This window comes from Acinonyx jubatus, chromosome C1 (genome assembly GCF_027475565.1).
Source record: "Acinonyx jubatus isolate Ajub_Pintada_27869175 chromosome C1, VMU_Ajub_asm_v1.0, whole genome shotgun sequence".
Taxonomy (NCBI): Eukaryota; Metazoa; Chordata; class Mammalia; order Carnivora; family Felidae; genus Acinonyx; species Acinonyx jubatus.
In genome coordinates, this window is record NC_069381.1 from 25360152 (window position 1) to 25386644 (window position 26493).

Sequence of the window (26493 nt, forward strand, 5' to 3'; positions counted from 1 at the left end):
CTGTTTTGAAGAAAATGTTTTAAGAGAAGAACAAGGCACCACTTTGCATTTCTTTGGACAATTGTTCACAGAAATCTGAACCATCAAACTCTTTCTCCAATCTCCTTCTAAATGCTAAGAAGGAAAGGAGGGTTTGTCTGCTAAATATTGTACTAATATTTATTGTGACAATGCATGGTGAAATTTAGGGTGTTTACGCTGACTTTTGCCAGAGGTGCTTTCGTACGTACATTTCATCACTACATTATACGATTCAGAGACTGTATGATTTGATATTTTTAGAGATGCTTCTAGATCACACACTATGACACGTTTGATCTAAGGTCAGGAGTGGAGCCCCAGTTTAACATGTCCCTCAATCAAAGTACATGACCCGCTCTGTCAGTGACCCACTTTTCGGAAGTGGTTTCCAAGCACTCATTGTGGGCAGTGAGGACTGACTGTTTGTGCCATAGTCATCTTGTTCCAGAGATACGATCAGAGAGAGGTATGGAATTTGGGGAGCCAGAACAGAGTGCTACCACACTGGGTGGATTAGTAAACCAAAACCAGAGAGAAGATGCCCTGGCTATAGTCATGATGCTGAGCCAGGACTGAGAAACAAGTCTCCAGAGTTTGAATCCAAAGCCATCTCTGTGTACTGGGGCTTCTTAGTGCCGTCTCTCACTACCAGTTAGACTGTGAGCAACCTGAGGGCAAAGCCCGTCACCTGTGGAAGTGTCAGTTTAGGGGCTGGGGACTCAGTGGAGAGCTGACAGACGGCGCTCCTTTGACTTCATGGAATAGGAACGCGACCTTGCTGTGTGGTGCAAAAAGGCATGGGGGCCAGCTGGCTCTCTCCAGCCTCCTTCATGAAGCCAGCATCCCTGAGACTCAAGCTGTGTTCTGTTACACCCAAATGACCAGAAAAACCTGAGCAATGGGAGTGCCTTGGGGATGCCAACCCCCTACATCCCAGAACCATCCAGAGGAAGAAATACTGTGCTTGCCCCCCAGAGTGTCTCCTTCACAGTTCTCATCAATAAGCCTCAGGCTCCTCTTCCTTACTTGAAACCACAGAATGTACCGCTCCACATGTGCCAGGTTGGCTCTGCCCTTGTTCCTTCTCAGCTGTTTGTAAGCAATGCCCAGCTCAACGGAGGCTGCCTGCCTCATTCCTGGAAATGAAGGGCCTGCTGACAAGCACTTCATGACCCTTTGCTCTTACTGAAGGTTCTAGAAAGATTTCCTAAAGCTCCTCCTAAGGGCCAAAGAGTCCAGTAAATTCTTGGAGGACTTGAGTGACAGCCTTCAGGTAGTGGTCTGCTACCCGCATCTCTCAGCTTGCGAGGCAGGAAATTTTATCCTGTCCTAAGATGCCAGCTGGCTCTGCTACCCACTTCATTCTACTGGCTCTCTGCTCCAGAGGCCTGACCCTCTTCCACTTGTCCTTGCCTTGTTTCATCTAATGGATTTCAGAGATAAAGCCCCCACAACGCCTGGGGCTCCCACAGTCTGTACCTTTGCCGTCTGCCTCCAGAGGCAGGTTGCCTGCCTCCAACCTGCTGGGTAGAGCCCTGCTCCGTCCACCCACTCTGGCCTCATTCCCGCTGGTCCTGGGCTGTTCTGTCCCAGGCTCCCCTGCCTCTCCTGGCCCCAGTCCCTCTGGTTCCCAGTGGGCTATGAGGCCAACACCATTGGGCACTATATTCTAACCACATCCAGCCACAGAGATGGGCAGATTTCATGCAATTTTATTTTTTTGCAACAAGGGTGTATCCAAGGGCGATTTGATGTATATCTAAGAGCAATTTGTTCTTTAAACCTCTTCAAGAATTTCCACACAAACTCACAAGTCATCACAAATGCTCTGTCAAAACAAAGTGATTTTTCTGTTTGAAAAGGTATGACCCAAACTCACCGACTCATACACCAAAGTCTCAGTCCTAACTGACGTTCCCTCATAACCCCCAGGTTATTCTCTCCCCCAGCCCCGGGCGGGGTGGGGGGCAGTGCAGTCTAGTATGTGTAGCACCTGGAGACCCAGAGCAGCCCACTGCAGTGGGAGAAATGATCAGAGGGTCAGGCTTCCGCCCTCCCCTGCAAGAAGCAGATGGAAAGAGACGGAGGAGGTGGGGTGGCGAAGCTTGGGAGAAGAAGATGTGGTAGCCCAGAGAAGAGTGAGCCTTTGATTTCTCAACAGAGACCAAGCGGGCTCCGCTCTTTGCTGTATACATCCCCTCACACTTGCCAAACCCACCAGGCCCAGGACCTAAAGTACAATTTGTGCCAGAAGGTAAGGTCATACCTTCCCAGAGGAAGAAAAAAGGGCCTCCTTGTTATCTCCATTGGATGGGCACTCCAAAGGATCAACAATCCAAAGACAGCTTGATTACTCATCCCTCCCTAAATCCAATCCAAGAGGAAGCAATTTGAGGAAAGCTTCTCATATCCTGGCAAGGCTGTGGTTTCCCACAGTACGCAGAGGCTGGTACAGAGTTGACAGTCTTACAAACTTGCCTGTCCCTTCCACCCTGGTTTGATTGTATGGTGTCACTGGCGGCAACAAGAGTGAGGAGCAAATGTCTGGCTCAGAGCCTGGTGGGCCAAGCCCCAGTGGCCTCTACCTTGCTCTCAAGGATCACCACGGAAGGGAAGACGATGTTGAAGAAGGCCCGCAAATGTCAAGATCGATCATTCTCGGTGCCACAGTCTACGTTACTGCCAGAAAGGAGGACCCAACCAGCAACGCTGGGAGGAAAAGAAACCAACCAGAAGCTGTTGTTATGACCCGCAAGGTTCCCAAGGATGGGGCCCTGGAATTAGCTGGGAAACGGGGCCCCCTGCCTCTTGATGAAGACCCCAAAGCGGCCTCCTCCCCGCTCACTTACACACGCAGCCTGGCTTCTTAGCCGACCACTGGTTATTCTTTTGGCACGTGATTGCCTTCTGCCCCACCAGCTCAAAGGCAGGCTGGCACTCAAACTTGAGTGTGTCACCGTGGCGGAACCGGGAGCCTTCCCTTCGGCCGTAGGCAGGGATGCCAGGATCACCACAGCTGCCCTGCTCGATCTCTGAAAGACAGGAAGAAGAGAAAACAGACACGAAAGGTGACTTCCGACCTCTCTTGGAGCCAGAGGCCCACATTACATGCTCTGCTGTACCTCTGCCAGGAGTCAGTGCTCAGAGTGGCACAGGCAGGACCTTTCATGAGAAATCTTGCCTTGCCCTGTTTAAAACTGCATCCTGGGCCTGTTGGCCATCTGGATGTCTTCTTTAGAGAAGTGTCTATTCATGTTTTCTGCCCATTTCTTCACTGGGTTATTTGTTTTTCGGGTGTGGAGTTTGGTGAGCTCTTTATAGATTCTGGATACTAGCCCTTTGTCCGATATGTCATTTGCAAATATCTTTTCCCATTCCGTTGGTTGCCTTTTAGTTTTGTTGGTTGTTTCCTTTGCTGTGCAGAAGCTTTTTATCTTCATAAGGTCCCAGTAGTTCATTTTTGCTTTTAATTCCCTTGCCTTTGGGGATGTATCAAGTAAGAAATTGCTACGGCTGAGGTCAGAGAGGTCTTTTCCTGCTTTCCCCTCTAGGGTTTTGATGGTTTCCTGTCTCAACATCGCTCCTCATCAGGGAAATACAAATCAAAACCACACTCAGGTATCACCTCACGCCAGTCAGAGTGGCCAAAATAAACGAATCAGGATACTATAGATGCTGGAGAGGATGTGGAGAAATGGGAACCCTCTTGCACTGTTGGTGGGAATGCAAATTGGTGCAGCCACTCTGGAAAACAGTGTGGAGGTTCCTCAAAAAATTAAAAATAGACCTACCTTATGACCCAGCAATAGCACTGCTAGGAATTTACCCAAGGGATACAGGAGTACTGATGCATAGGGGCACTTGTACCCCAATGTTTATAGCAGCACTCTCAACAATAGCCAAATTATGGAAAGAGCCTAAATGTCCATCAACTGATGAATGGATAAAGAAATTGTGGTTTATATACACAATGGAGTACTACGTGGCAATGAGAAAGAATGAAATATGGCCCTTTGTAGCAACGTGGATGGAACTGGAGAGTGTTATGCTAAGTGAAATAAGCCATACAGAGAAAGACAGATACCATATGTTTTCACTCTTATGTGGATCCTGAGAAACTTAACAGAAACCCATGGGGGAGGGGAAGGAAAAAAAAAGAGGTTAGAGTGGGAGAGAGCCAAAGCATAAGAGACTCTTAAAAACTGAGAATAAACTGAGGGTTGATGGGGGGTGGGAGGGAGGGGAGGGTGGGTGATGGGTATTGAGGAGGGCACCTTTTGGGATGAGCACTGGGTGTTGTATGGAAACCAATTTCACAATAAATTTCATATATTGAAAAAAAAATAATAAAATGCCAGCAAAATTTTAGAACAACAACAACAAAAAAACTGCATCCTGGGAGCGCCCAGGGGGCTCAGTCAGGTAAGTGTCTGACTCTTGATTTCACAGTTTGTGGGTTCAAGCTCCACATTGGGCTCCACGCTGACACCGTGGAGCCTGCTTAGGATTTTTTCTCTCCCCCTCTCTTCACCCCTCCCCCACTAAAACTCCCACTCTCTGAAAATAAATAAACAAACTTAAAAAAAAAATAAAATAAAATAAAACTGCATCTTGGGATGAATGTGCCTTCCAGCTGACAAATGCCAGAGACTCTGTGTCCACACAGAGAACACTAGGTGCTTGGATATTTTCATTCGGTGAAGGTGGGTCTACATTCTTTATGAGATACCTGTCTCGGAGCTAACAGATCTCAGTCTGGAGCTTACTGAACTTGACTCTGCGCTCAGATGACTAGATAGACCTTCAGCTCAGTCCATTCCTGAGCAGCAAAGACAAGCATGAAATGAGAAGGCTTTACTGGCTGCCATTCCCCAAACCAGAGATTAAGTGAGAATCAGTATTCGCTGCCTTCTGACATGGAAGCACTTTCCCGAATTTTTTTTTTTTAATTCAATTGGAGATGGTGCAGGTAAAATGGAACAAATGACTAAGAATGCCTTTAAAGTTCATTGGACTCCACGGTGGTGAGTCACACACCAAGTGGGTTCCCTGAGACAGCTCGGGGGGGGCGGGAGGAGGTGCGGGCATGGTGGGGCATGATGGGCTGGCTGCCTTACAGGACAGTTAGACCCTGGAGACTTCAGGAAAGGAGTATGTCCTGGCCAAGTCCCTGGAGCTTCCTCCGGAACCCTGTGCTTGGTGCTGTGAGAGATGGAGTGGAAAGGAGGGGCGAAGGGGATGGAGGGGAGGAAGGAGAAGAGGAGGAGGAGCTGTTCCCAGGGAGGAAGGCATCTTGCAGGAAAGACAGGGAGTTATGGACAAAGGGACAGATAGCGAGGTGAGGGTGCTAGGGGCCTGTGATTTGGAAGAGAGGCCACTGGAGTAACCAGGGAAGTTTGTTGGACACCTTCCCAGGATCGTCAGGCCAAAGGAACCCTGCCTTTGCCGTAGACACCATTATGAGCCATGGAGCCAGAGTCCCTGAAGTTGCTGTGCGTGACCCTATCAGGGATGACTCTCCAAAAATTTTCTTAGCACAACTGGTGGGTTTCTGTGGGCTGATCAGGCTAGCCCCATGCACTGCCTTATATGGACAGGCTCTTGACTGTCACATTCATATTACCCCGAAAACTAGGGCTTCCAGATCTCTGCTGAGAGTTGGCAGAACAAAGCATTCTTTGGCTAGAATCGTGTGTGTGTGTGTGTGTGTGTGTGTGTGTGTGTGTGTGTAGGCATCCGGAAGGAGCACTTAACTCAAATTTAGAGGGTGAGGCTGGAAACGCAGTGTGGGGAGTGAGACACTAAACTTTAGCACAAAATTTTAGGGGGCAACAAAAAAACCCCTCAGCAATCAAGATAAATAACATCTTCATGTTATTTTTTAACATTTTTAGAAAATCAAAATTAATGCATATAAATCAAGCCCACAAAGAAAAAAAAATAATCAGAACTTAAAGATCAGATCTGACCCAGCACTTGTGTGACTCACTTCACTGGCCTCCCCCTAGTCCTGGCCATCTGAATTTCTGATTATTTAAAATGTTGACATTTTTATCATAGATATTTTGCATTAATCTTGGTTTTAAAAAAATACTGCATTAAATTATTTAACTTAATTACTGAGTATTTTGGTGGCTTCTTTTCAATTTACGCCCAAGGTGGATGACTGCTTATCTCAGCTCAGTGCCATCAGGGAAGGCTTCTTGGAGAAGGTGATGTCTAAGATGAGGCCTGAAGGCTGTGCAAGAGTCAGCAGGTGAAAGGAATAGGTGGGATTCATTGCAGCATTATTCACACTAGCCAAGACATGGAAACACCTAACTACCCATGAATGAATGGGTAAACAAAATGTAGTAAATGTACACACACACACACACACACACACACACACACACACCCCACTGGAATATTATTCAGCCGTAAAAAAGAAAAAAGAAGAAAATCCTGATATTTTCAACAACATGGATGAAACTTGAGGGCATTATGCTAAGTGAAATGAGTCAGAAAAAGACAAATACTGGGTGATCGCACTTATACGTGGAATCTAAAATCCCAAACTCATAAAACCAGAGAGTGGATTGCTGGTTGCCATGAGTGGGATAAGGTATAGTGGAGTAGGGAGGGGAAACCAATGAAGGGGGTCGAAGGGTACAAAGTTCCAGTTAGAAGGTGAAGAGGTTCCAGGATGTAATGTACAGCATAGTGGCTACAGTCAACAATATGGTATCAGATATCTGGAAGTTGTTAAGAGAGTAGATCCTAAAAGTTCTCAACACAAACACACACACACACACACACACACACACACATTGTGAGGTGTTGTGGTAGATGTGTTAACTAACCTGATTATGGTAATCATTTTGCCATACATACACATATCAAATCATCATGCTCTACACCTTAAACTTACACAATGTTATATGTCAATTATTAACTCAATAAAGCTAGAAAAAAAAAGAAAGGAATGAGTGGGAGAAAGGGGGAGGAAGGACCGTTCAGATGGAGAAAAGGCCATGCAAAGTCACAGGGGTGACACTGTTTGTAGGATTGCAATGAAAGCAGAGATAATAACTCACTAATCGTTATTATAACTAAGTTAGTTGTATGACTGATAATTCTAGTGCTGAATATGTGCTGGAAGCCACTCTGATCATTCTAATATTTCATCCTTATAGTAACCCTATGAGCTAGGTACTGTTATTCTCATTTTAAAGGTGAGGAAACTGAGGCCCAGAGAGATCATGCAATTATCCAAGGTCATCTGAGTTATCTCAGATCCAAACATATGGTTCCAGGGTTCTTACTGTTGTACCACATTGCCTTTCTACAAGTACAAGTGTAGATATTTTCTACAAGCTGGTGGGAGATGAGGCTGGAAAAGGTGTGCGGGGCCAACCCATGAAAGACACTGTATAATCTGCTAACAAGACTAGGTTGCAGATAGGAGGCAGTGGGGAGTTAACAAAGGCTTTCATTTTACTTAGCATTTCATACTGTGCATTTCATTTTATTTTTAAAAATTTTTAATGTTTATTTATTTTGAGAGAGAGAGAGAGTGAAGGAGGGGTAGAGAAAGAAGGAGACACAGGATCTGAAGCAGGCTACAGGCTCTGAGCTGACAGCACAGAGCCCAATGTGGGGCTTGAACTCACGGACTACGAGATCATGACCTGAGCCGAAGTCAGACGCTTGGCCAACTGAGCCACCCAGGTGCCCCTCATATCGTGTATTTTAAAAGATCACCCTGACTGTTATCTGCAGAATGGTCTGGGGGCAGCAATTCTGGAGGCAAGGGGATCATTCATTCATTTGGCAAACACACAAATGTCTACTTAGTGTAAGTCACTGTGCTGGGCACTGGGGGTGCAACAGAGAACAAGGCAGACACAAGCCCTGCCTCCGTGAAGTTTCCATTCTGGTGGGAGGCTCACAATAAGGTGGGGGATGTTTTGGTGACATCCTGGACTGGGCAAAGACAGAGCGGATGGGGAGAGGTAGACAGATTTGGGAGGTGGGACAGCAGGAAGCCACAGGCTATCCTGAGAGTGAGCACGCCAGGGATAAAGGAGTGGCCAGGGTCTACAATGCCTGAGGGTTTGGCCTGGGCACCTGGGTGCACACTCACTGAGACAAGAATGCAGGGAGAAGAGCAGGTGTGTATGGTCATCAGTAAGGCATGCGGAGTTTTGGGGATGCCTGTGATACCTCCAAGTGGACACATCTAGCAGAAAGTGGCTACATGGGTCTTAAGTTGAGGAGTAAAGTCTAGTGTAGGGGTGCATAATTTGGGATTCAGCTCACATATGGTAAAAGGAGCCATGAGAAGGATGTGACCACCCACAGAGAGTTAGATGTCAGTCCTGGACAGAACAGTTAGGAATACTGGATGGCCCAGTGGAATGCTGGACTGAAATCCTGGCAGAGCAGGGTCACAGAGGCTTGGAGAAGAATGGTTTTCGAGGAGCAGATCTCTAGCCTCGAAGGTTCAGGGAAGCTTAGGTGGGGCTGACAAGCAGGTTAGAAGAAGGAGGTCACTGCTGATACTGGCAGGAGTGGTTGCATACAGTGATGGGGCCATATGCAATGGGAGAAGAGAAAGATGATACAGGAGGAACAGATGACTTTTAAAGGAGCCATTTCTTGGAAGTGAAGGAATAGAGAGAGCTTAGGTGGTAACTTGTGAGGAACATGGCCTTGAAGTAGGCAGCTTAAACATATTTTTAAGATCAGAGAAATTTAACCACATTTAAATGCTAGGGAGGGAGACAGACAGGCAAACAGGCAGACACACAGAGTAAATGGCTAACTGAAGATTTGGAGGACAGATGGGGATGACAGCCGGAGGCTCTGGGGCAGGTAGGGCAGGGGACCCAGAGCACACTGCAGGATAGCCTGAGCCAGCAGGAAGCTCCTTCCTGCATGACAGGAAGGAGGAGGTGATCACTAAGATTTCAGGTATGGTGTGGGAGGATGAAGGAGGTCCTGCGATGGCACAGGCTCTACTTCCCAATGGAGGAAGGGTTCATGGTCATTGCTGAAGGACAGGGCCTGCTTGTGGGGAAAGGGATTTAACATTGACGAGAATGTCTGAGGCACTCACGCTGGATAAGATCATGGCTGGATGGACTGCCACCTAGCGCCTAAGGAGGGTGGAGATGATGCATGTACGGGGCGCCCCCGAGCAGCTCAGTAGCTTGGTGCATGCAGAAGTGGAGAAAGGGGGCTCCAGGACGGATGGAGGGGTGGGGTTTGGAGAAAGGGAAGGCCACTGGGGCAAGGAGCTGAGGATCCCATTACAAGAATGGCAGAGGTGTACCCTTGGGGCTCAGGCTAATGGGGGTGGGGGTGGGGTGGGGGGGGGGAAGCAGGAGGGGCTGGGGTATCGGGAGGCCAAGGGAGGATGATGATCAGGAGCAGAGTGGGTAGGGAGAGCTGAGGGGACAAAGGGCCCGGCGCAGGCTGGGTGCAGCTCAGATTTCAGAGGTGCTGGAGAGCAAGGTCCAGCTGCAGCCAGAGGGCAGCGCTATGAAGTGAGAAGGTCAAGTGGCTGGAAGGCAAGGTGACGGCAAGACTTGGGGTAGAGAGGAAGAGGCTGGTGGCACTGATGGGAGGGGACAAGAGCCAGATGTGGTTACAGCATGAGATCCAGGGAGATGGGGGACACATGGCCAGAATGGCACTGGAGGATGAACTGTAAACCTGCCTTTCAAACGTGAAGTTCGTGGGGACTGGCACAGGAGAGGGCTACCGGGTAATGGTAGCCCTCAAGGGGAAGTCAGATTTAAGAGAGCACTTGGTGAAGAGGTCCAGAATAGGAGAGGGATATGTGTAGGGCCGGGACTGGGTGTAGGGGAGAAGAGGAGAGCAGGGTGGCTGGAGAGTTTGACAGAGGGGCTGGTGGCTGGCTTGTGTTCCTCAGACGCTCCTTGTCTTTGTCTGGGCCTTCCCTCCAAGCCCAGGGCCAACCTCTGCTGGGGGCACAGGGACCCAGGCCCCTCGCCCTCCCAGAGAAGTCTCCCTGTGCTCCTCTGCCTGCCTGAAAGGCACTTGACCTTGACCCTCCCAGTCTGACCCAGTCTGATGTCAGGGCCCAGAAAAGCAAATTGATAAACCAAATTTTGACTTGGAGAAAATCATGCATGCAATTTCTGTTATCTGGTTAATATAATTCCATTTTATAAGACTTGCTCCCTCTCTCTCTTACTCTCTCTCCCTCCCTCCCTCTCTCCTTTTGCCTACAAAAAGCAAGCTGGCAAACATGAGGTGAGTGCTTCAGAATTCCACTGTGATGGGCTCGCCGCTCGAAGTATTTGCTCTCCATTTGCTTGGTGGCTTTATCCCCATCATCTGTGATCAACCTTACAGTCTTCTCCTGGGTTTTTCCATTTCTAATACCAAATTGGAATTCTCTTTCATGACAACGTCTGTCCAGGAGCGATTGCATCATGTCTCTCTAAATCCACCATCTGATTGCTCCGAGAAGGACAGCGCCACTTGGAGGAGGAAGGGGGGTCCAAGCTTGGGCTGTGACTTGCTGCCTTTCCAAAGGGGTAGTACTTCATTTGTCCCTTCATCTAGTCACTGTGCCCTCAGCCTGGGCTACCCCCTCCTCTCCTCCCCTTTTTATGTGGCCGACTCGTCACTCTGTGGATTAGTTTTAAGAGGCCACCTCAGAGATGCTTTCCCTGACCATGCACCTTATGTGGTTCCCGTTTTCTTGCCTCTCCTGGCTCCCCATCTTTTCCTTCATGGCACTGCCTTGATTCATGTGATTAGTTACTGTTCTAGACACTTGGGGGTATAGCAGTGGGGAAAAAAGGACAAGAATCTCTGCCCCCAAGATGCTTACTGTCTGATGGGTGTGAAGGACAGAATGATTCACCCACTCTGCCCCCCTGCTCCCGCTGGCTGCCAGGTTGGCTCCCCTGTTTCCTGTCCAATGGAACGTCAGTCCTACAGAGGCAGGCATTGGTTATGCGTTATTGACTCAGTTCAGCACTTGGAACACAGAGAACGCTGTTTAACGTTCGAATCCAGCTAACAGGTGCTGCGTGGAAACTGTGCCAAATGCCATGCTCAGCACTACAGACAGACAGTGGCGTGACCCATGGTCCCTGCCCTTAGAGAGTCACAGTCAAATGGCTGCAGAAGTTAAGTACAAGGGAAATGATGAGGGCAAGGGAGGAGGTGTGCACCTGACCACACAACCTTTGGGAGAGCAGAGGAGGAAACTCAGAGGGAGTGGGAGAGGCAAAGAGGCTTCACTGAGGCTGCCAAGCTGGAAACCTGGGAATCAGCCTGGATTCTGCCTTCCCCTCCCCACCTGCAGCCTCACTAACTGCCTCATCCTGGCCCCCCTCCGAAACATCCCAGCACCCTCTGCTCTCCAGCCCCTCTCTCACTGTTCTAGTCTACCCTCTACCTGGATGGTGGCATCAGGCGAGAGTGGGTCCCCTGCCTCTTGCCTCTATTCTGTACTCAGCAAAGCAGGCTGAGATGGCTCTGAAAGAAAAATCCCATCATTACTCTGCCCTGTTCATTGATTCTTTCATGGTTGCCTAAAATCCACAGATTAAACCCCTAACAGCTTGACGTGGTAGGATCTTGCCTACCCCCTCCCACTCCAGACTCATCTTTGGCCATCACCGACCCTGAGATTTATGCATCCCCAAACTGAGCGGTCTGTGGAGAGACAAAACAGTGCAGTGGTGATGAGCAGAGATCTAAATCCTGGCCCTGACATAAGTAGGAGATCTTGCACATTTCCTATTCTCCCCGAGCCCTATTTTTGTCATCTGTAAAATGGAAATGGTAATAACGCCCACCTTTCAGGGTTGTTCTGAGGATTTAATGAACTTACGTGTAGAAGACAATTGTCAAAATGCCTGGCACATGGCATGTAACCAGTAACCAGTAGGTGTTTCCCCATAGTCATTATCACCCGGTGCCTGGTGGAGCCCAGCCGGCTCTCACATGGCTCTCACATGGCACCCGTGTCCTCTCTTCCTGAATGAACACCCCCTGCTCCTCTGTCAGATGAGGAATCGCCTTTAAGCGTCAGCTCAAGTGCTTCTTAATCTGGGATCTTCCCTCAAATCACCTAGGCAGACTTAGGGGATCTTTCTCTCTCACTCCCAGCCCTTTGGACAGTTTTCTGCCATGGCTCCATTGCTGTCATTTTTGGCATGCATTTCTCTATGTTAAATGAAAAATTTCTTGAGGACCAAGACTGTTTTTGAAAAGTCTATACTACCAGCTTCTAGCAGAGTGGGAGGCACGGATGGAGCATTCAGTACATATTTGCAGGATGATGAGTGGCGGACAGAGAGAAGGATGGAAGGAAAGAAGCAGGAAGGAGGAATGAAGGGAGTATAGTATCTGGAGAATAGTTAGAAATTCACTGTGGCTGGAGGTGACAGTGAAGAGAGATGAGACCACAGAGAGGGTCTGAGGGGCACCGTGAAGAGCCTGGTTCCATGACTGAGGAGTCATCTATGTGTTGTCTTGGAGGCTATCAGTTCCTCAAAGCCAGGGGTCCCATCCCTTCTGCCCTCTGTATCTCCAGAACCAAGGACAGTATCTCACACATACTGAGTGGCCCAGACCCATTGTTCAATTAGCACAAACCCCTTTCGAGTGACGGAGACACTGTGGTGCTTAAGACAACCCCTGGGCATGCCTAGATCTCATGGATTTCCTTAGAACCACATCCCACTCCACTTCTCTGCTTCTGATGGGAAGGGTACAAGGAGGCTTGGGGCATAGTGCATCCGTCTGTATGTGCATCTGGGTTTTCATGCATCTCTTTGCAAAGGCTGTCACAAATTGGGTGGAAGTGTGGGTAGATGAAGTGGGTGATGTTCTTCCTTCCCCATCTCCTTCCTCCACAACACTATCATGGGGATGTCACAGCTGAAGGAGGTTAGGGACAGGGGGTAAATGTGGACATACAGAGCACTGGGGTTGCCTCCAAGCTGTTTGCATCAGCCCCAAGCTAGAGCTTGCTATTTGCAAAAGCCCGTGTATTTAGAGAGCATATCTCATGGACAAATTACTTCCTGCCAATTTTCTCTTCAGTATCATAATGCCAGTTATTGCAGACCGCTTGCAGCCTGCCAAATTTTAATGGTGCAGCATTCTCTGTTGTTTGCCAACGCCCCGCCCCCAGGGGCCAGGACAGACTTGGGTACAGCGTGGATCCCACTGGGCTTTCCTGACAGCGGGCAACTGCTGCCTGCATCTAGCTAAACCCTAGCTCTCTGTGCCTGAGAAAGCTTTAAGGGTCTCATGGAAACTCAGGGAGTGTCTTAGGAACATGCTTAGTGTTATTCCTGGCAAGTTGGGGAGTTTGGGCCTCTCAGCTCATAGGGATAACGTACAAAGCAGAAGTATCCTGAATAGAGCTGACTGGAGGCGAAAAGTGGCCTTGTGCTTGAAGTGAGGCAGGGTCCAAAAAGGAGTGGCACCAATGATACCGGTCTGTTGTCCTTGGCCTTCTTTCCAGCCCAGCTCTGAGGCTGTCACTTTTAGGGAGTTCACCTATGTCTCCCAGCAACATTAAGTTCTTGGGAAGGGGGTGGAGGTGCGGGGGGCAGAGGTCTAGTCTTGCCTGTGTTCTCCCTACTCGCTCTCAGACTTCATGTTCTCTCTCTCTCAGGGACCTCTGACCAACTTGTTCTCATCCTTTACACAACTCTCCATTCCAGACACCTGTTCCTCCACAGAGCCTTCCCTGATGCCCTCAAGCAACGTTATCTGCCCCTCCTTGATATTTCCTCATCTTCTCGGACTTCCTTGACTCTACTGAACATAGGCTATGACTTAGGTGAAGGCAGAGATTTTCTTCTTGTCCTCAGGGCCCCAATGTCCTGAATAGTGTCTGCAACACACAATAGGAGCTTAAATAATATTGAATACACAGCTGACCTCATTTCCAACACGGGTCCCCGCTCTTGGGCATCCTTTCTGTATAATCTCTACTGCCCTGCTCCTTCATTGTCTTCAGGGTCAAGGTCTCAGCTCCTTCCTTGCCTGTGCCAGCCAAATCCCCAGATTTAGCATTAGGCTGCCAGATTCCAGGCTCTGAGTCAGGAAGCAAGGAGACTCCCAGATTGATGCTAAAACTTGTTAGCAAGTTGTATGTAATTTTATAATGTTTCTGGTAAGTGCTAATTGCCTGTTCCTTAAATATTTCTTGTTCTACTGGGAAGCAAAGCAATTGCAACTCTGAATGCATTTCCTACAGCTGGCTGCCCCCATGGAGGGGGACTGAGTTCCAGGCTCCAAGTACTCAGATATTGATGGAGCCTGAGTCCCCTCCCCCACCCTGACCTGTGATTGTGACAAGCAGAACTGGAAGAATTTCTAGAAAGTAAATCCCCCAATTTTCCCACCCAGGGCTCACACTTTTAATGAGGGGAGGGGGGTTATACTGCAGTGCCACCTGCCGGCCCCAAGGAAGCTTCTCTTTACCTGAGCTGGGGCAGAGGGCATATTGATGATGATGATGGGGCCAGGAGTGCCTGGAGGGTGGTCTCTGCCCACGAATGCCTCATGCCACTTGTGGAACATCTACATCCTCCTATCACCGAGCCAAGGGGCCTGTCATGTATGGAATTCCCCAGAAGCAGATAAAAAGAGGGCTAGGATGGGGACAGAGGTCATTCTGAAGCTCTGGGCCAAGGGTGCAGGTTGGGAGAGGAGCTGCGGACCTGGGGAAGCAGGCAAGGGGGCAGGCTTTTAACTGTTTACAGGCTGGCCCTGTGTTGGGAGCCTCACTACACGGAGCCCTTGGAAGAACCCCCATGAGATCATTGTTTATCAGTCCACCTTCGCAGGTGAGAAAACTCAGAATCAAAGATATGGAAGGACTGGCTAAGACCACAGACAGAACCAATGGCAGAACTCAGTTACAAACAGAGTTTGTCTGACCCCAAAGCCAGGGGGACAACGGAGAATGCCTGGCTCTTGCATCTGAGCTCTGAGAGGCGACAAAGTGGGCCGTGAGGGGATGGAGAGGGTGTGGAGGAAGGGTGTTTGGTTGTGCTTGTGTAGAAAGTCATTAAACCTTAATCTGAGAGCTTTTCTGAACGCATGCTGTATGCCAGGCACTGGGCACTCTGTGGGTTCACAGGAGCCAGAATGTGGCTTGGAGTTACCGTAAATGGAGAGTCTTGGATACCATGTGAATGATAACCCTAAGAGCGATGAGAAGTCATCATGAGGAATTTTTAAGTAGGAGAGAATTCTGCCAGATGTGGATCCTGGAAAGATCGCTGACATGTGTGTGGCCGATGGTGGGTGGGGGAGGACTAGAGTCAGGGAGGCGAAGAAGAAGGACTGGGCCATCATTCAAGTGAGAGGTGATGACGGCCTCAGCCACGGGAGTGACAGAGGGGCTGGGACACTGCAGCAGGAGAACTGACAACCTGGGACCTGAGTCAGAGATGAGAGAGGGAGAAGAAGGAGGAGGAGGTGAGGCCCAGTGATGGTATGGATGGTGGCACAATTCATCAACACGGGGACACTGGAGCAGGGGGTGTGGCACGGGGGTGGAGATGGTGAGCTCAGTTTGGGTGATGTTAATGGACTGAACCTGTGTGTCTTCCCCAAATTCATATGGTGAAGTGTTAACCTCAAATGTGCCTGTATTTGGAGATGGGGCCTCTAAGGAAGTAACAAAGGCTAAATGAGGCCCTAGGGGTGGGGCCCAAAGCCGATAGGATTAGTGTCCTTATAAGAAGAGACACTACAGAGCTTGTGTCCCCCACCCCCTGCCTCCAAGGAAAGACCATGTGAGAACACAGTCATAGGCTGCAGTCTGAAGACAGCCCAGACCAGAAACTGAATCAGCCAGAACCTTGATCTTGGACTTTTAGCCTTCAGAATTGTGAGAAAATAAATTTCTGTTTCAGCCCCCAGTGTATGGTGTCTTGTTATATCTGCCCGAGAAGCCTAATGTGCGTGCCTTGGGTTTGAGATGTCTGAGGGAGAAGCATATCAACTGTGTCACAGGAAGATTACAAATGGGGAACAGATTTGGAAGTCACCAGTGTTTAGGTTGAGATGGAAGCCACGGGAATGGATGCAATTAACTGTGGAGGGTTCTAGAAGAAAGAGGACAGGAAGCTGAGGAGAGACCCCAAGAAGGGCCTGCTCTGCAGGGGCAGCGAGGGGCCAGCCAGAGAGATGGTGGACACCCAGGAGGCTGCAGGCGGCAGAAGCTCCCAGGACGGGAAGTCACATCAGGAGGCCAGGGGATGCAATAGACCCAGCTTTATTCACAGTAGAGGATGACTCCTTCACCGATGGCTCCTACCCTCAAATAAAAGGTCGAAGCTGGAAGGGACAAGAAGGGAAAGGCCGGCCCATCCCTACATTTAAGAATTCATGGGTTCTTCTTCCTTAAGGACAAAGTGCAGACTCTTTATGAGGCCTCCAGGCTCTCAGTGACCTCCCGCCACTTCTGCCTCTGTTTCCTACAACACTGTGGCCACAGGAACCATCTCAATTCTCGGCCAGTGTGGAGAGTGAGGGTCCCAGGTGCGGAGTGCAGGCGGGAAGCGGGGACCTGGCGCCAGGCCTAGCAGCGCAAGCCCAGGCCACCTGCAGGACAGGCAAGGAGCCATGTGCTCCCCAGCAGAAGAGGACACGCCCCGGAGTGGGGAACACTGGCGATCATGGAAGGCATGGGTGCAGGGGAACGTTAGCAGCCCAGGGGAAGGCGCCTCTCTGCACCAGGCACTGTGCAAGGAGCTCTCTGTGACCCCATTTCATTCTTATCACAAGGCTCTATGGTCACCATTATCATCTCCATTTCCTGAGTGCGAAACTGAGGCTCAGACAGATCCTATGACTCGGCCAGTCCCACAGCGGAGACCAGCCAGGATTCACCAGGTCTGGCCCACTTCCGAGCCTGTTCCCTCTTCACAGAACCGGCTGCCTCTGTGAGCAGAGCCCATGTGGCCCCGGTGGGTTGGCCATGTACATAAACGCCCAGACTATCTTCCTGATTTGCCAGGGGTCAAGGAGAGGTCCTGCTGATCCCTAGTCTGTGACTAGCAGGCAGGACAGTTTTGAGAAGGCTTTGGTTTTCTGTTCTGGCCCAGGCGGCTTGCTGCTGCAGTCTCAGCACCCAGCTGCGTGCTGCTCACGTGACAGGATCATCAGTCCAGGCTGGGCGGGAGGACACATGACCTCACAAACAAAACCCTGACCATCAGTAATGAGGAGCCCAGCTCATGCTCTATGGCCCATTTGACCAGGGCAAAGCTTTGGCTTCCATAAAGATTTTATAAGGGATTGAAATTCTGTCCCTTTGGAGACCGCTGGTAGAGGGGGAAATCGTGGGCTTTGAAGCCAGAGACATAGAATCGAATCTCGGCTCTTCCAGGTCCCAGACTTGGTGTGACCCCTGGCAGGTCACTCCACCCTTCTGAGTTTCAGGTTCCTCGTGCACAAAACAGCAGCCGTCCGCTAGCTGTCACAATGAGCGAGATGAAGCAGAGTTTCTCAAACTGGTGTTTAGCCACAAATCCCCTTGTAAAAGATGGCTTAGAAGCAACAGAAGGATGGAGAAGACATGGAGGCAGCGGCAGAACCCTCCCTGCTAGGCACCCCCTCCCCGACCCTGGTGGTCCCTGAGGGTACCCTAAGTCTTTGCACACCACTGCTTGAAAACCTTGAGAAAATTAGCACAAACCTCCTGACACATAACAGGGCATTCAATGCTCTGTCCCTTTCTTTTCTGGTGAAACCACACCAAACAAAGCTAATTCCTCTTTCCCACGTGGCAACCCTTCAAATATTTAGATGCAGCTCTCAGTTCTCCTGAGTCCACTCTTCCCCCAAATATACTTTCAGGGGGCCGTTAACCTTTGTCACTGGGCTTGACTTTAGCCCTCTCCCTACCTGTCCCCACAATTAAGCCCAATTCTCGGTGCCTGGGCAGAACAGAATAAAGCACAACTAACTCCCTGAGGTAAATTCCAGGCACTGAGTTTCCGAACCTTAACAGAGGACATGGTATTTATTCCCACTGCATCTGATCCTGGTAACTTGGGCAACTGCTCCGACCCATCGAGGTCTTCCTGCACCTTGTTTGCTGATTCCTATACTGTCGTCCCTTTCCGGCTCATGCTATTCATGTCTTATCCATGCCATTGATAAAATATGGACAGATTAAGGGCACGTGGGTGGCACAGGATCACTTCTCCCCACTTCTGGAAACATTCAGTGCTGAACATGCACAGAATTTCAGAAATGGGGGAAAACTATGAGTCCAAATCCATTCCCATTTTCCAAGGGGTTGAGTGTCAGAGAGGCCTGAATTAGGGTCTCCTGACTTCCCTCCGCTGCCCCCCAGAGCTGCATGTAACTCTGGTACCCAAAGAGACACTGGTTTAACTACCTGTGTCCTCACTCACTAGTCACTCATAATTGCTGTGCAATTCTTATTTTCACATCCTTTATCAAACTTACTGTTTGCAGAAGCCCTGTGTCCTAGGGAATATTATTACATCCATGTCACAGGTGAAGAAACAGAGTGCCAGAGAGGCTCCCTGACCTGCCATGGAGCTAGAAAGTGAGAGAACCAGGATGTGGACCCACCAGCACCCGTCACCCTGTAGGTGTTCTCTGTCTGCTGTTCTGTGTCACCTCGACATGTGCTTCCCATTCTTACAACAGTACCTTCACTGTCCTGGCCTCCAGAACAGGGAGAGAAAACATTTCTGTTCTTTTAAGCCCCCCAGTTCGTGGGCCTTCTCCAGAGTGGTTGTAGGAAACTAACACACCTCCTGTGTACCCAATCTGGAGACAGAGCACAGGTCCTGGTACAGGAAGAAGTCCTGGTCCCTGGTCCCTGGGACACACTGAGCAGAAGAAGAGTCTCTAGGAGTTTCTCCCCCAACTCATCTCATGTAGATTGATCAGGTCTCTGGATGGGGGTGGGTAAATACCTTCTCTCCCTTATCCCTTGCCCTGTCTCTCTGATAGCCACCGAGTCATTTTCAAGACTCAAGGCTCACTTTCTTGATAGAGCCTTTCCTGATGCCACACAAAGGATGAATGCCTCTTTCTCTGTGCTCCCACTGGCTGTTTGCCACAGGTATCTTGCTTCAGTGATAGCTCGTGCGTTTTTTCCTCTCACTACTAGAGTGTGGACTCCTTGCAGGGGCTCGGATCCCCTAGTGCTGGGCTAGGCTCTGCCACCAAAGAAATGTGACCAAATGCCCAGGGGGCTGACCTCTGCCCCCCTTTCTGTGAGGATCGGCATTGGCAGTCATCATCAATAGGAAGTCTGGAGGTGCACATAAGGCTGATGGTGGTGGTCTCTCCTGGGCCCAGGGTTTGCTGTTCCCTTAATGCTGATTCTCAGTAGATTCAGTTCATCTGCATTTGTACCCTCCTCAGGCCACCAATGGTGTGTGTGTCCCCAGCCCTGTGTGCAGTTACTCATCACTGTGACCCACATATGGGAGCTTGGGAAGCTACTTCATCCAGTCTAAAGATAAAAAAATAAGCAAGGCTCCAAAAATTTATGGGGTCTTTTAAAGGTCTACACAAGCCAGGTATGAATTGTGGATGAAACTAACGTATGCGTCTGGTGCTGTGTGGTCTGTGCTTCACATGCTTTATCCCAGATAATCCTCAAAACAGTCCGGGGACCCACTGCATGAAGGAGGTGAGGCTCAGAGAAGTCGGATAACGTGCCTAAGGAGACAGGAAACTAGAGCGGGGCAGAACCAGGATGCGAACCCAGGGCTTGCTGATTCCACATCCAGACCCCAAGTCTGATCCTACAGTGAGTGTACTGGTTCCTCAAGAGCAGTTACCTTCGTAAGAAGCCTTGAATCCCAGGGAGCTGCCACTGCCATCGGTCTGGAAGAGGAGCCACATTTGATGGTTGGTGCTGACAATGAGATCTGGGACCGACGTACCTGTCAGGCTGTCAGGAGAGAGAGATTTAGAGGCATGCACCCCACCATGGCACCCCACTGAATGACTAGAAGCCCTGGCCACTCAGGCAAATCCCTGGCCCCACACTATTTGATTCTGGAGCCCAGAGCATGTGCTCCAGGGGGGGGAAGACTCACCACCTCTCCCCTTCAGCCACAGGTGGGGCTTGGATTTAGCCCCTGGGCTCAGGAGGGTGATCTGTGTCCTTACTTTCTCAGGGGACAGAATAGCTGTAGTCAGATCTAATGAAGGGGTGTCTACAATCCTGCCACCTTCGATCTCTCATGTGAACTGTACTGCAGAAAAGACACAGACAGAAACCCATTGCTACAGTCAGAACCCAGCCATTCCTTTGAATGAGACATCTCTTTCCATTCCATATATGAAGCAAGTCTTAAAGTGCAACTGTCACTCTGGGGCCACATTCTTTCTGAAGAACAGAGTTTAAGCATGGGGAAGATTCTGATTCAACTCACATTTACCAAAACCTATCCAAACAAGACAATTTTCCATCTATTATCTTATTAAATGACCCCAGTAGGCCAGGGAGGGAGGGGTTGCATTATCCCCATTGTACAGATGAGACCAGGGTGTAGAATGGACAGTGGCTTTACCAAGGTCAGCCTGATGGAGAGCGGTAGAGCCAGAGTCCCATGCATAGGCTGGGGTTTCCATAAGGAACCATCCTCTTGCTGCTGAGACCAGACAGATCACCAGCACAGATTGGGAGTTGGTTGTAGATGGTGTGACTGGATCAACGGGTCTTAATCTCTGCTCCATTCTGGGGTCTCAAAGCTTGGAGGGCCATTGAGTTGGCTGCAAGGATGATGATTGCAGCATGAGTGCCATAGGGGTGGAGCTGTACCTGGGGTACACCAGCCTGGCCCATGTGACATCACTGGCTTAGGGTGCTGGCATTCTGTAGTAAGGACTGAGGCCAAGCCAGGGCTGGCTCCTGACTCTATGGTGGCAGAGTCTGTTTGACCCAACTATGACAACAAAGGAGTCCAACCATTTTGTGTGTTTCCCTGAGGTTTGAGATTGACATTGGCCTAAAGAGATAGGAGTGTGAGGGCAGAGCCCCTGGGCTGTTACAGAACTTATTGGGAACTCACCCAAACTACATAGGTCCAGGGACCTGCATGTAAACCCTGGATCTGCCATTCATTTGCTGTGGGGCCCTGGGCAAGTGGTTGAGCCACTCTGGGCTTTTTTATTTCATGTTAAATAAGGGGTTTGGGTTGTATGATCCCTAAGAATCTTTTCAGCTCTGCTGTTTGGAAGGTTCTCTCTATGACAAAGTACACTGGGATTTTGTCTTTGGAGGAGACAGAATTGGTTTCCTGGCCTTCTGGGCACACTGAACTGATGTAACATATAGGGCAGATGAGTGATGAGGATCCACCAACAGAAGGAAGGGGGTATGATGGCTAGTTTTGTGGTTCAATTTTACTGGGCCAAAGAGTACCCAGATAGCTGGCCAAACATTGTTCTGACTGTTTCTGTGAAGGTGCCTTTGGATGACATTAACATTTAAATTGGTAGACTGAATAAAGCAGATTCCCCCTCTCAGTATGCATGGGTCTCATCCAGTCAGTTGAAGTCCTACATTGAACAAAAAGAACTCTTTTTGCCTGCCAGACTTCCAGCTGGGACAATGCTTGCTTGCTTGCTTATCTATCTGTCTGTCCGTCCATCCATCCACCCATCCATCCATCCATCCATCCATCCATCCATCCTGCCTTGGACCTGAATAAAAACATTAGCTCTTCCTGGGTCTAGAGCCGCTGGCCTTTGCACTAAAACTACATCAACAGCTCTCCTGGGTCTCCAGCTTGCCGACTCACCCTGCAGATCTTGGGGCTTGTCAGTCTCCATTATCATGTGAACCGATTCCTTAAAATAAATCCCTTGCTCTCTGTGTACATCCTATTGGTTCTGTTTCTCTGGAGAACCCTGATGAATACAGTGGAGTAGGCAGGGGGGAGGGGATGTCCTTCAGGCTCACATTCCATTTCTTTCTCCTAAGAGATTCCAAGTCCCAGCCATGTCACCTGATTCAGAGGGTAATGTCATGAGTCATTTAACTGTCCTGAGAGGATCTTCTCTGGCAGGTGTGGGAAGGGCCCAGAACGGAACAGCTCCTGGACAGGGAAGCTATTACTGAATAGCCATTTCTCCTTCAGCATTAAAAGCAGAGGGTGTTAGCCTGGTCGGGAAGGGGTATGGCATGGGATGCTCTCCTCAGCTAAAATCAAAAGGCATGAACTCAAGTGCTGGTTCTGCCTCCAACTAGCTTTGTAACCTTTGGGTCTCAGTTTCCCTACCTGTTAAATGGGGATAATAACACAAATTAAATGAGATATCGGATGTGAAGTTTCCCTTCCCAGTACCTGGGCACACGGCGGATGTTTGGTGTACATGAAACCCTCCTCCCTCCTCTCCCTGCCATCTGGGCAGGGGAGAGGAGCAAGATCAGGCTGTCTGTGCTGGGCCACATGCACCAACAGGAGTGTTTTCCTATGTTTATGTCAGGCTAGTGGTGGTGGGCAAAAGAGGAGTTAATGCTCCTCACCAGATGCAAGACCCAACACAATGGAATCCCAGGACAGTGAGATATTACCCTCTCCCTTGACTAGACCACATGACACTAGCCTTTCGTTGCTCAGGAAATGTGGTCATCATGTGTATGTGGTCCCAGATCCCTGAAACCATCCATTTCCCAGATAGTTCTTAGCATGCGGGAGGTTAGCAAAACACTTCCCCTGTCTCTGTCTGAAGTCAGACTGCCATAAATGGACATGGCCTTGAGAAGAAGCTGGAGGATGGCAGAAGCAGGGTCTACACAGAAGCAGACCATCATGTGGAATGCTCCAGGCGTGCACACAAAGCCTTGACTCTCCCTGCTCCCTGAGAAATGGTTCATTCTATACTCTCTTCCTGCGAGAATTTGGCCAGTGCTCTGGAACAGAGGGGCTGAAACCAGCAGCACAGCAGGACCCCTGTCCTTGACACGGTGTGGCCCGGGGACCAGAAAGGACATGATGCATCATTCCACCACCCCCGTGCCAGGGGCATGTGCTCCCACCCTCCCGACCACAGCCCCACTTCACTCACACGTAGAGGACAGTTTTCTGATCCCCGTCCTGCCCGCCGTCCCCCACCGTCAGGGTGTCGTAGCCCCTTTCCAAGTCGAAGTCCTCAAAGGCCAGCTTGATCACCTGGGGAGGGAGCATGGGGTTAGGGGGCAGGTAGGGGCTGCCAAGAGACACGCGTACAGCTGTGAGGACAGTGAGAAGTTCCCTCCTTGGGTCCCAATGCCCAGAGTCCCTGCGACACCTCCCCACATAACCCTTGATCCAAACTGAGCATTTCCATGCCACCTCTTGGAGCATGAGCTATTTTTTTCCAGGCTATAGTCTCTAGAGTCCCCTGATGTTTTCCAAAGATGTTCACAGCACATCTGGCCAATTCTGGGGACTGTTATGGGAACATCAGGCACATCTGGCTGCCTGTGAGAAGATTAGATTCTTTCTTCATGCTTTAATGCACAGAAATCCCCTGGACTTGGTGTCAATTTTTCAGGCCACATGTGGCATCTCAGCTATCTAGCCCCCAGGGATCTGGGGGGCAGAACTTTCTCTTAGCCTCTCTTCTTCCTGCTTTGCTCCACCCTCTTTTATTTGTTGAATAAATGAATGTTCTAGGAAGGAGGTTTCAACAATGTTCTCTCTTGTTCCAGTCCTGCCTTCGACAATATTTACTAAACACACAGCATATGCCAGGTCTAGGAGGTGGGGTTTCAGCAGTGAGCATGGTCCCTGCCTTTGGTGAGCAGGGGAGACAGAAAGTACACTGAGAATTGCCATGCTGGTTGATAGGTGTCCCAGTGAGGGGCCTGTGGCTCACAGAGCCTGCACCAGGGGTAGGAGGAAGATGGTCCGTGGTAGTGCTGAGGGTTTTGAAGCCTACAGACGACGGTCAGGCTGCAGGAGGATGCTGGGAGAGGGAAGGACCATTCCGAGGAGCCAGAGGCACAGGGCCTGAGCTGTGGCAGAGATGGGACATTCTAGAACAAGTGTTCACTGTCTGTTGATGGAAGGTCCACACACTAAGCACACCTGCTAGCTGTTTCACTATGGGGGACGATGTGGTTGGAGGTTCAGTGCAAGGAGGTGACTCAAGAAGGTCCAGAACTTGAGAATTTTGCCTGGAGCTAAGTCCAAAGGGTCTTATAATCTCCCCTGATCCAAAGAGTTGGAGTTTATCCTGAGGGAGAGGTGGTAGAAAAGTTTTAAACAGTGGGTGGCAGGGGCACATGGGCGTTTGAGAAAAACATCCGTCTGGCTGCTCATGTGGAAACAGATGTGGTGGGAGTGAGGCCAGAGTGGTGAGGATGCTTCTAGGCATTTGTACTCAACTAGGTGAGCGATGGAGGTGGGGGGGGGGCTGGAAACGAGAGACAGGGCCTGGCAATATTTAGGGCTTTGTGACTGGATGGGTGGGGACCAAGGGAGGGGACGGGATTCTGGATGACTTGTGGGTCTCCGAACAGGTGGATGGTGGTGCCATTCATGAAGACAGGACACAGAGAGGCACCACTCCTAATGGCTAATCTGGGCCTCTTTTTATCGGCTTCATTTTTTTAAAGGTTTTATTTAAATTGCAGTTAGTTAGCCTACAGTGTAATATTACTTGCAGGTGTACAATATAGTGATTCAACATTTCCACACAACACCTGGTGCTCATCACGACAAGTGTGCTCCCTAACCTCCATCACCCTCCCCCATCTCCTCCTCCCCTCTGGTAACCATCAGTTTGCTCTCTATACTTGAGTCCATTTCTTGGTTTGTCTCTCTTCTTTCCCTGCTTATGATCATTTGTTTTGTTTCTTAAATTCCACGTATGGGTGAAATCATATGGTATTTGTCTTTCTCTGACAGACTTATTTCACTTAGTATTATACTCTCTTGCCCCATCCATGTTGTAGAAAATGGTAAGATTTCATTCTTTTTTATGGCTGAGTAATATTCCATTGTGTGTGTGTGTGTGTGTGTGTGTGTGTGTGTGTGTGTGTACACTCCACATCTTCCTTATCCATTCATCTGTGGTTCCAATCTGATGAAGACTTTCCCCTCCCAGTGGGGAGGCTGGAGGTGTTCTTTGTGTTCTATTCTATGACCCAAGGAGTAGAGAATTCTCATGGATGGTTTTTCCTTGTTGTGCAGGTGTCCTCTGTGCAAACCCACAAACTGCTAGGGGACTTGCACAGCCTCACCCCCGGGTGCCTTCAGGGATCTCAGAGGCCAGCTGCTGCTGCACTGATTCATCAGCCTGGCCACCATTTCTGAGGGCCCCTCTGCACGGGGCATGGTGTTCACAGTGGGGAGCATCTCTGTTATAAGTACACCCTCGAGCACAGAACAAGATGGCAGAGGAGATGAGTGCCACTGGCTGGAAGGAAGGCTTCCCAAAGGAAATGAAGCCCAGGCTGAGTTCAGGAGATGAACCCGAGTTACCTAAATGGATGAGGAAGGGGAAGCCATCCAGGCGGAGGGAGGAGCAGGTGAACCGGCAAAGGTCTAGAGACTCCTGACAGTGGTTTAATGCAGATGGAAGTGGAGGCTGGTGATGGGAGGAAGTGGGAGGACCAGATTAGGAAAGGCTGTCTGTCATGCTAAGGATTTGGGCTTTGTCCTAAAGGCAAGGGGAAATGATGGACGATTTTTGAGGAAAGGTATGACGTGTCATTTTTGTTTTAGCAGCAACAGCACTGAGGGTTGGTGGGAAACCCAGGAGAGTCTGAGCTGTGGCAGTGTGTGTGTGAGGAGGGTATGTGTGCCTGCAGCAGGCAGCAGCTGGGGTGCGTGAGGAAAGAGGGGACAGCAGGTAACTGTCAACAGTGAGTGGGGATGCCTTAGCCTCTCTGGTTTTCCCACTGACAGGCAAGATCGCCCCCCACGCTCCCTGATGGCCAATGGCATCATTGGGGGACCATCTGCTCAGGCTGGAAACTCCTTCCTTTCTCACCTTCCCTGGTCCTGTCCTATAAGAATAATGTCACCATTTCCCAGCCAGACACACATGGAGGAGACCTGGGAATCTGCTGGGATCTGGACATTGGCGACTCCGGTTTGTACAGACACCTCCTTCCCCATGGGCTCCCCTAGCAATGTCTCTTCCCTGAGACCCGTCTTCTCCAAGTGCTCGGATACCCTTCCTCACCTCTGTGTCAGCACTTACCTGCTGTACTGGCACTGATCTGTTTACCTGCTCCTCCACTACATGTGCCAGGCACGTGCCAGGGGCTCAGACAGTGCTAAATCAGAGAACATTTTCCAAACCCTTCCCAGTTCTCCAGCAAGGACAGATTGCTAGGCTCCCAGTCCCCCATACAAGTTACCATGTGGAATAAAAGCTGGCAAACTGTTTCTGTAAAGGGCCAGAGAGTAAATATTTAAGCATATGATGTTTGTTGCAACTACCCACCTCTGCTGTTGTAGCACGAATGCA

At 49.7% G+C, this 26493-nt stretch overlaps 1 protein-coding gene across 5 annotated transcripts in view; it reads right to left on the bottom strand.

Annotated features, from left to right (window-relative positions):
* The window catches only part of CSMD2 (CUB and Sushi multiple domains 2), a 595308-nt gene that overhangs the window by 243987 nt on the left and 324828 nt on the right, over positions 1 to 26493 (bottom strand). For all 5 annotated transcript variants that reach the window (XR_008293800.1, XR_008293801.1, XR_008293802.1 and 2 more), the window contains exons 11-13: positions 23098 to 23201; positions 19857 to 19969; positions 2871 to 3053 (exon numbers count right to left, since the gene is read on the bottom strand). Coding sequence is in view for 2 of the 5 variants with exons in the window: in XM_027059738.2 (XP_026915539.2) it covers positions 2871 to 3053; positions 19857 to 19969; positions 23098 to 23201 (400 nt within the window). In the remaining 3 variants the exon portion in view is untranslated. The remainder of the gene's footprint in view (positions 1 to 2870; positions 3054 to 19856; positions 19970 to 23097; positions 23202 to 26493) is intronic.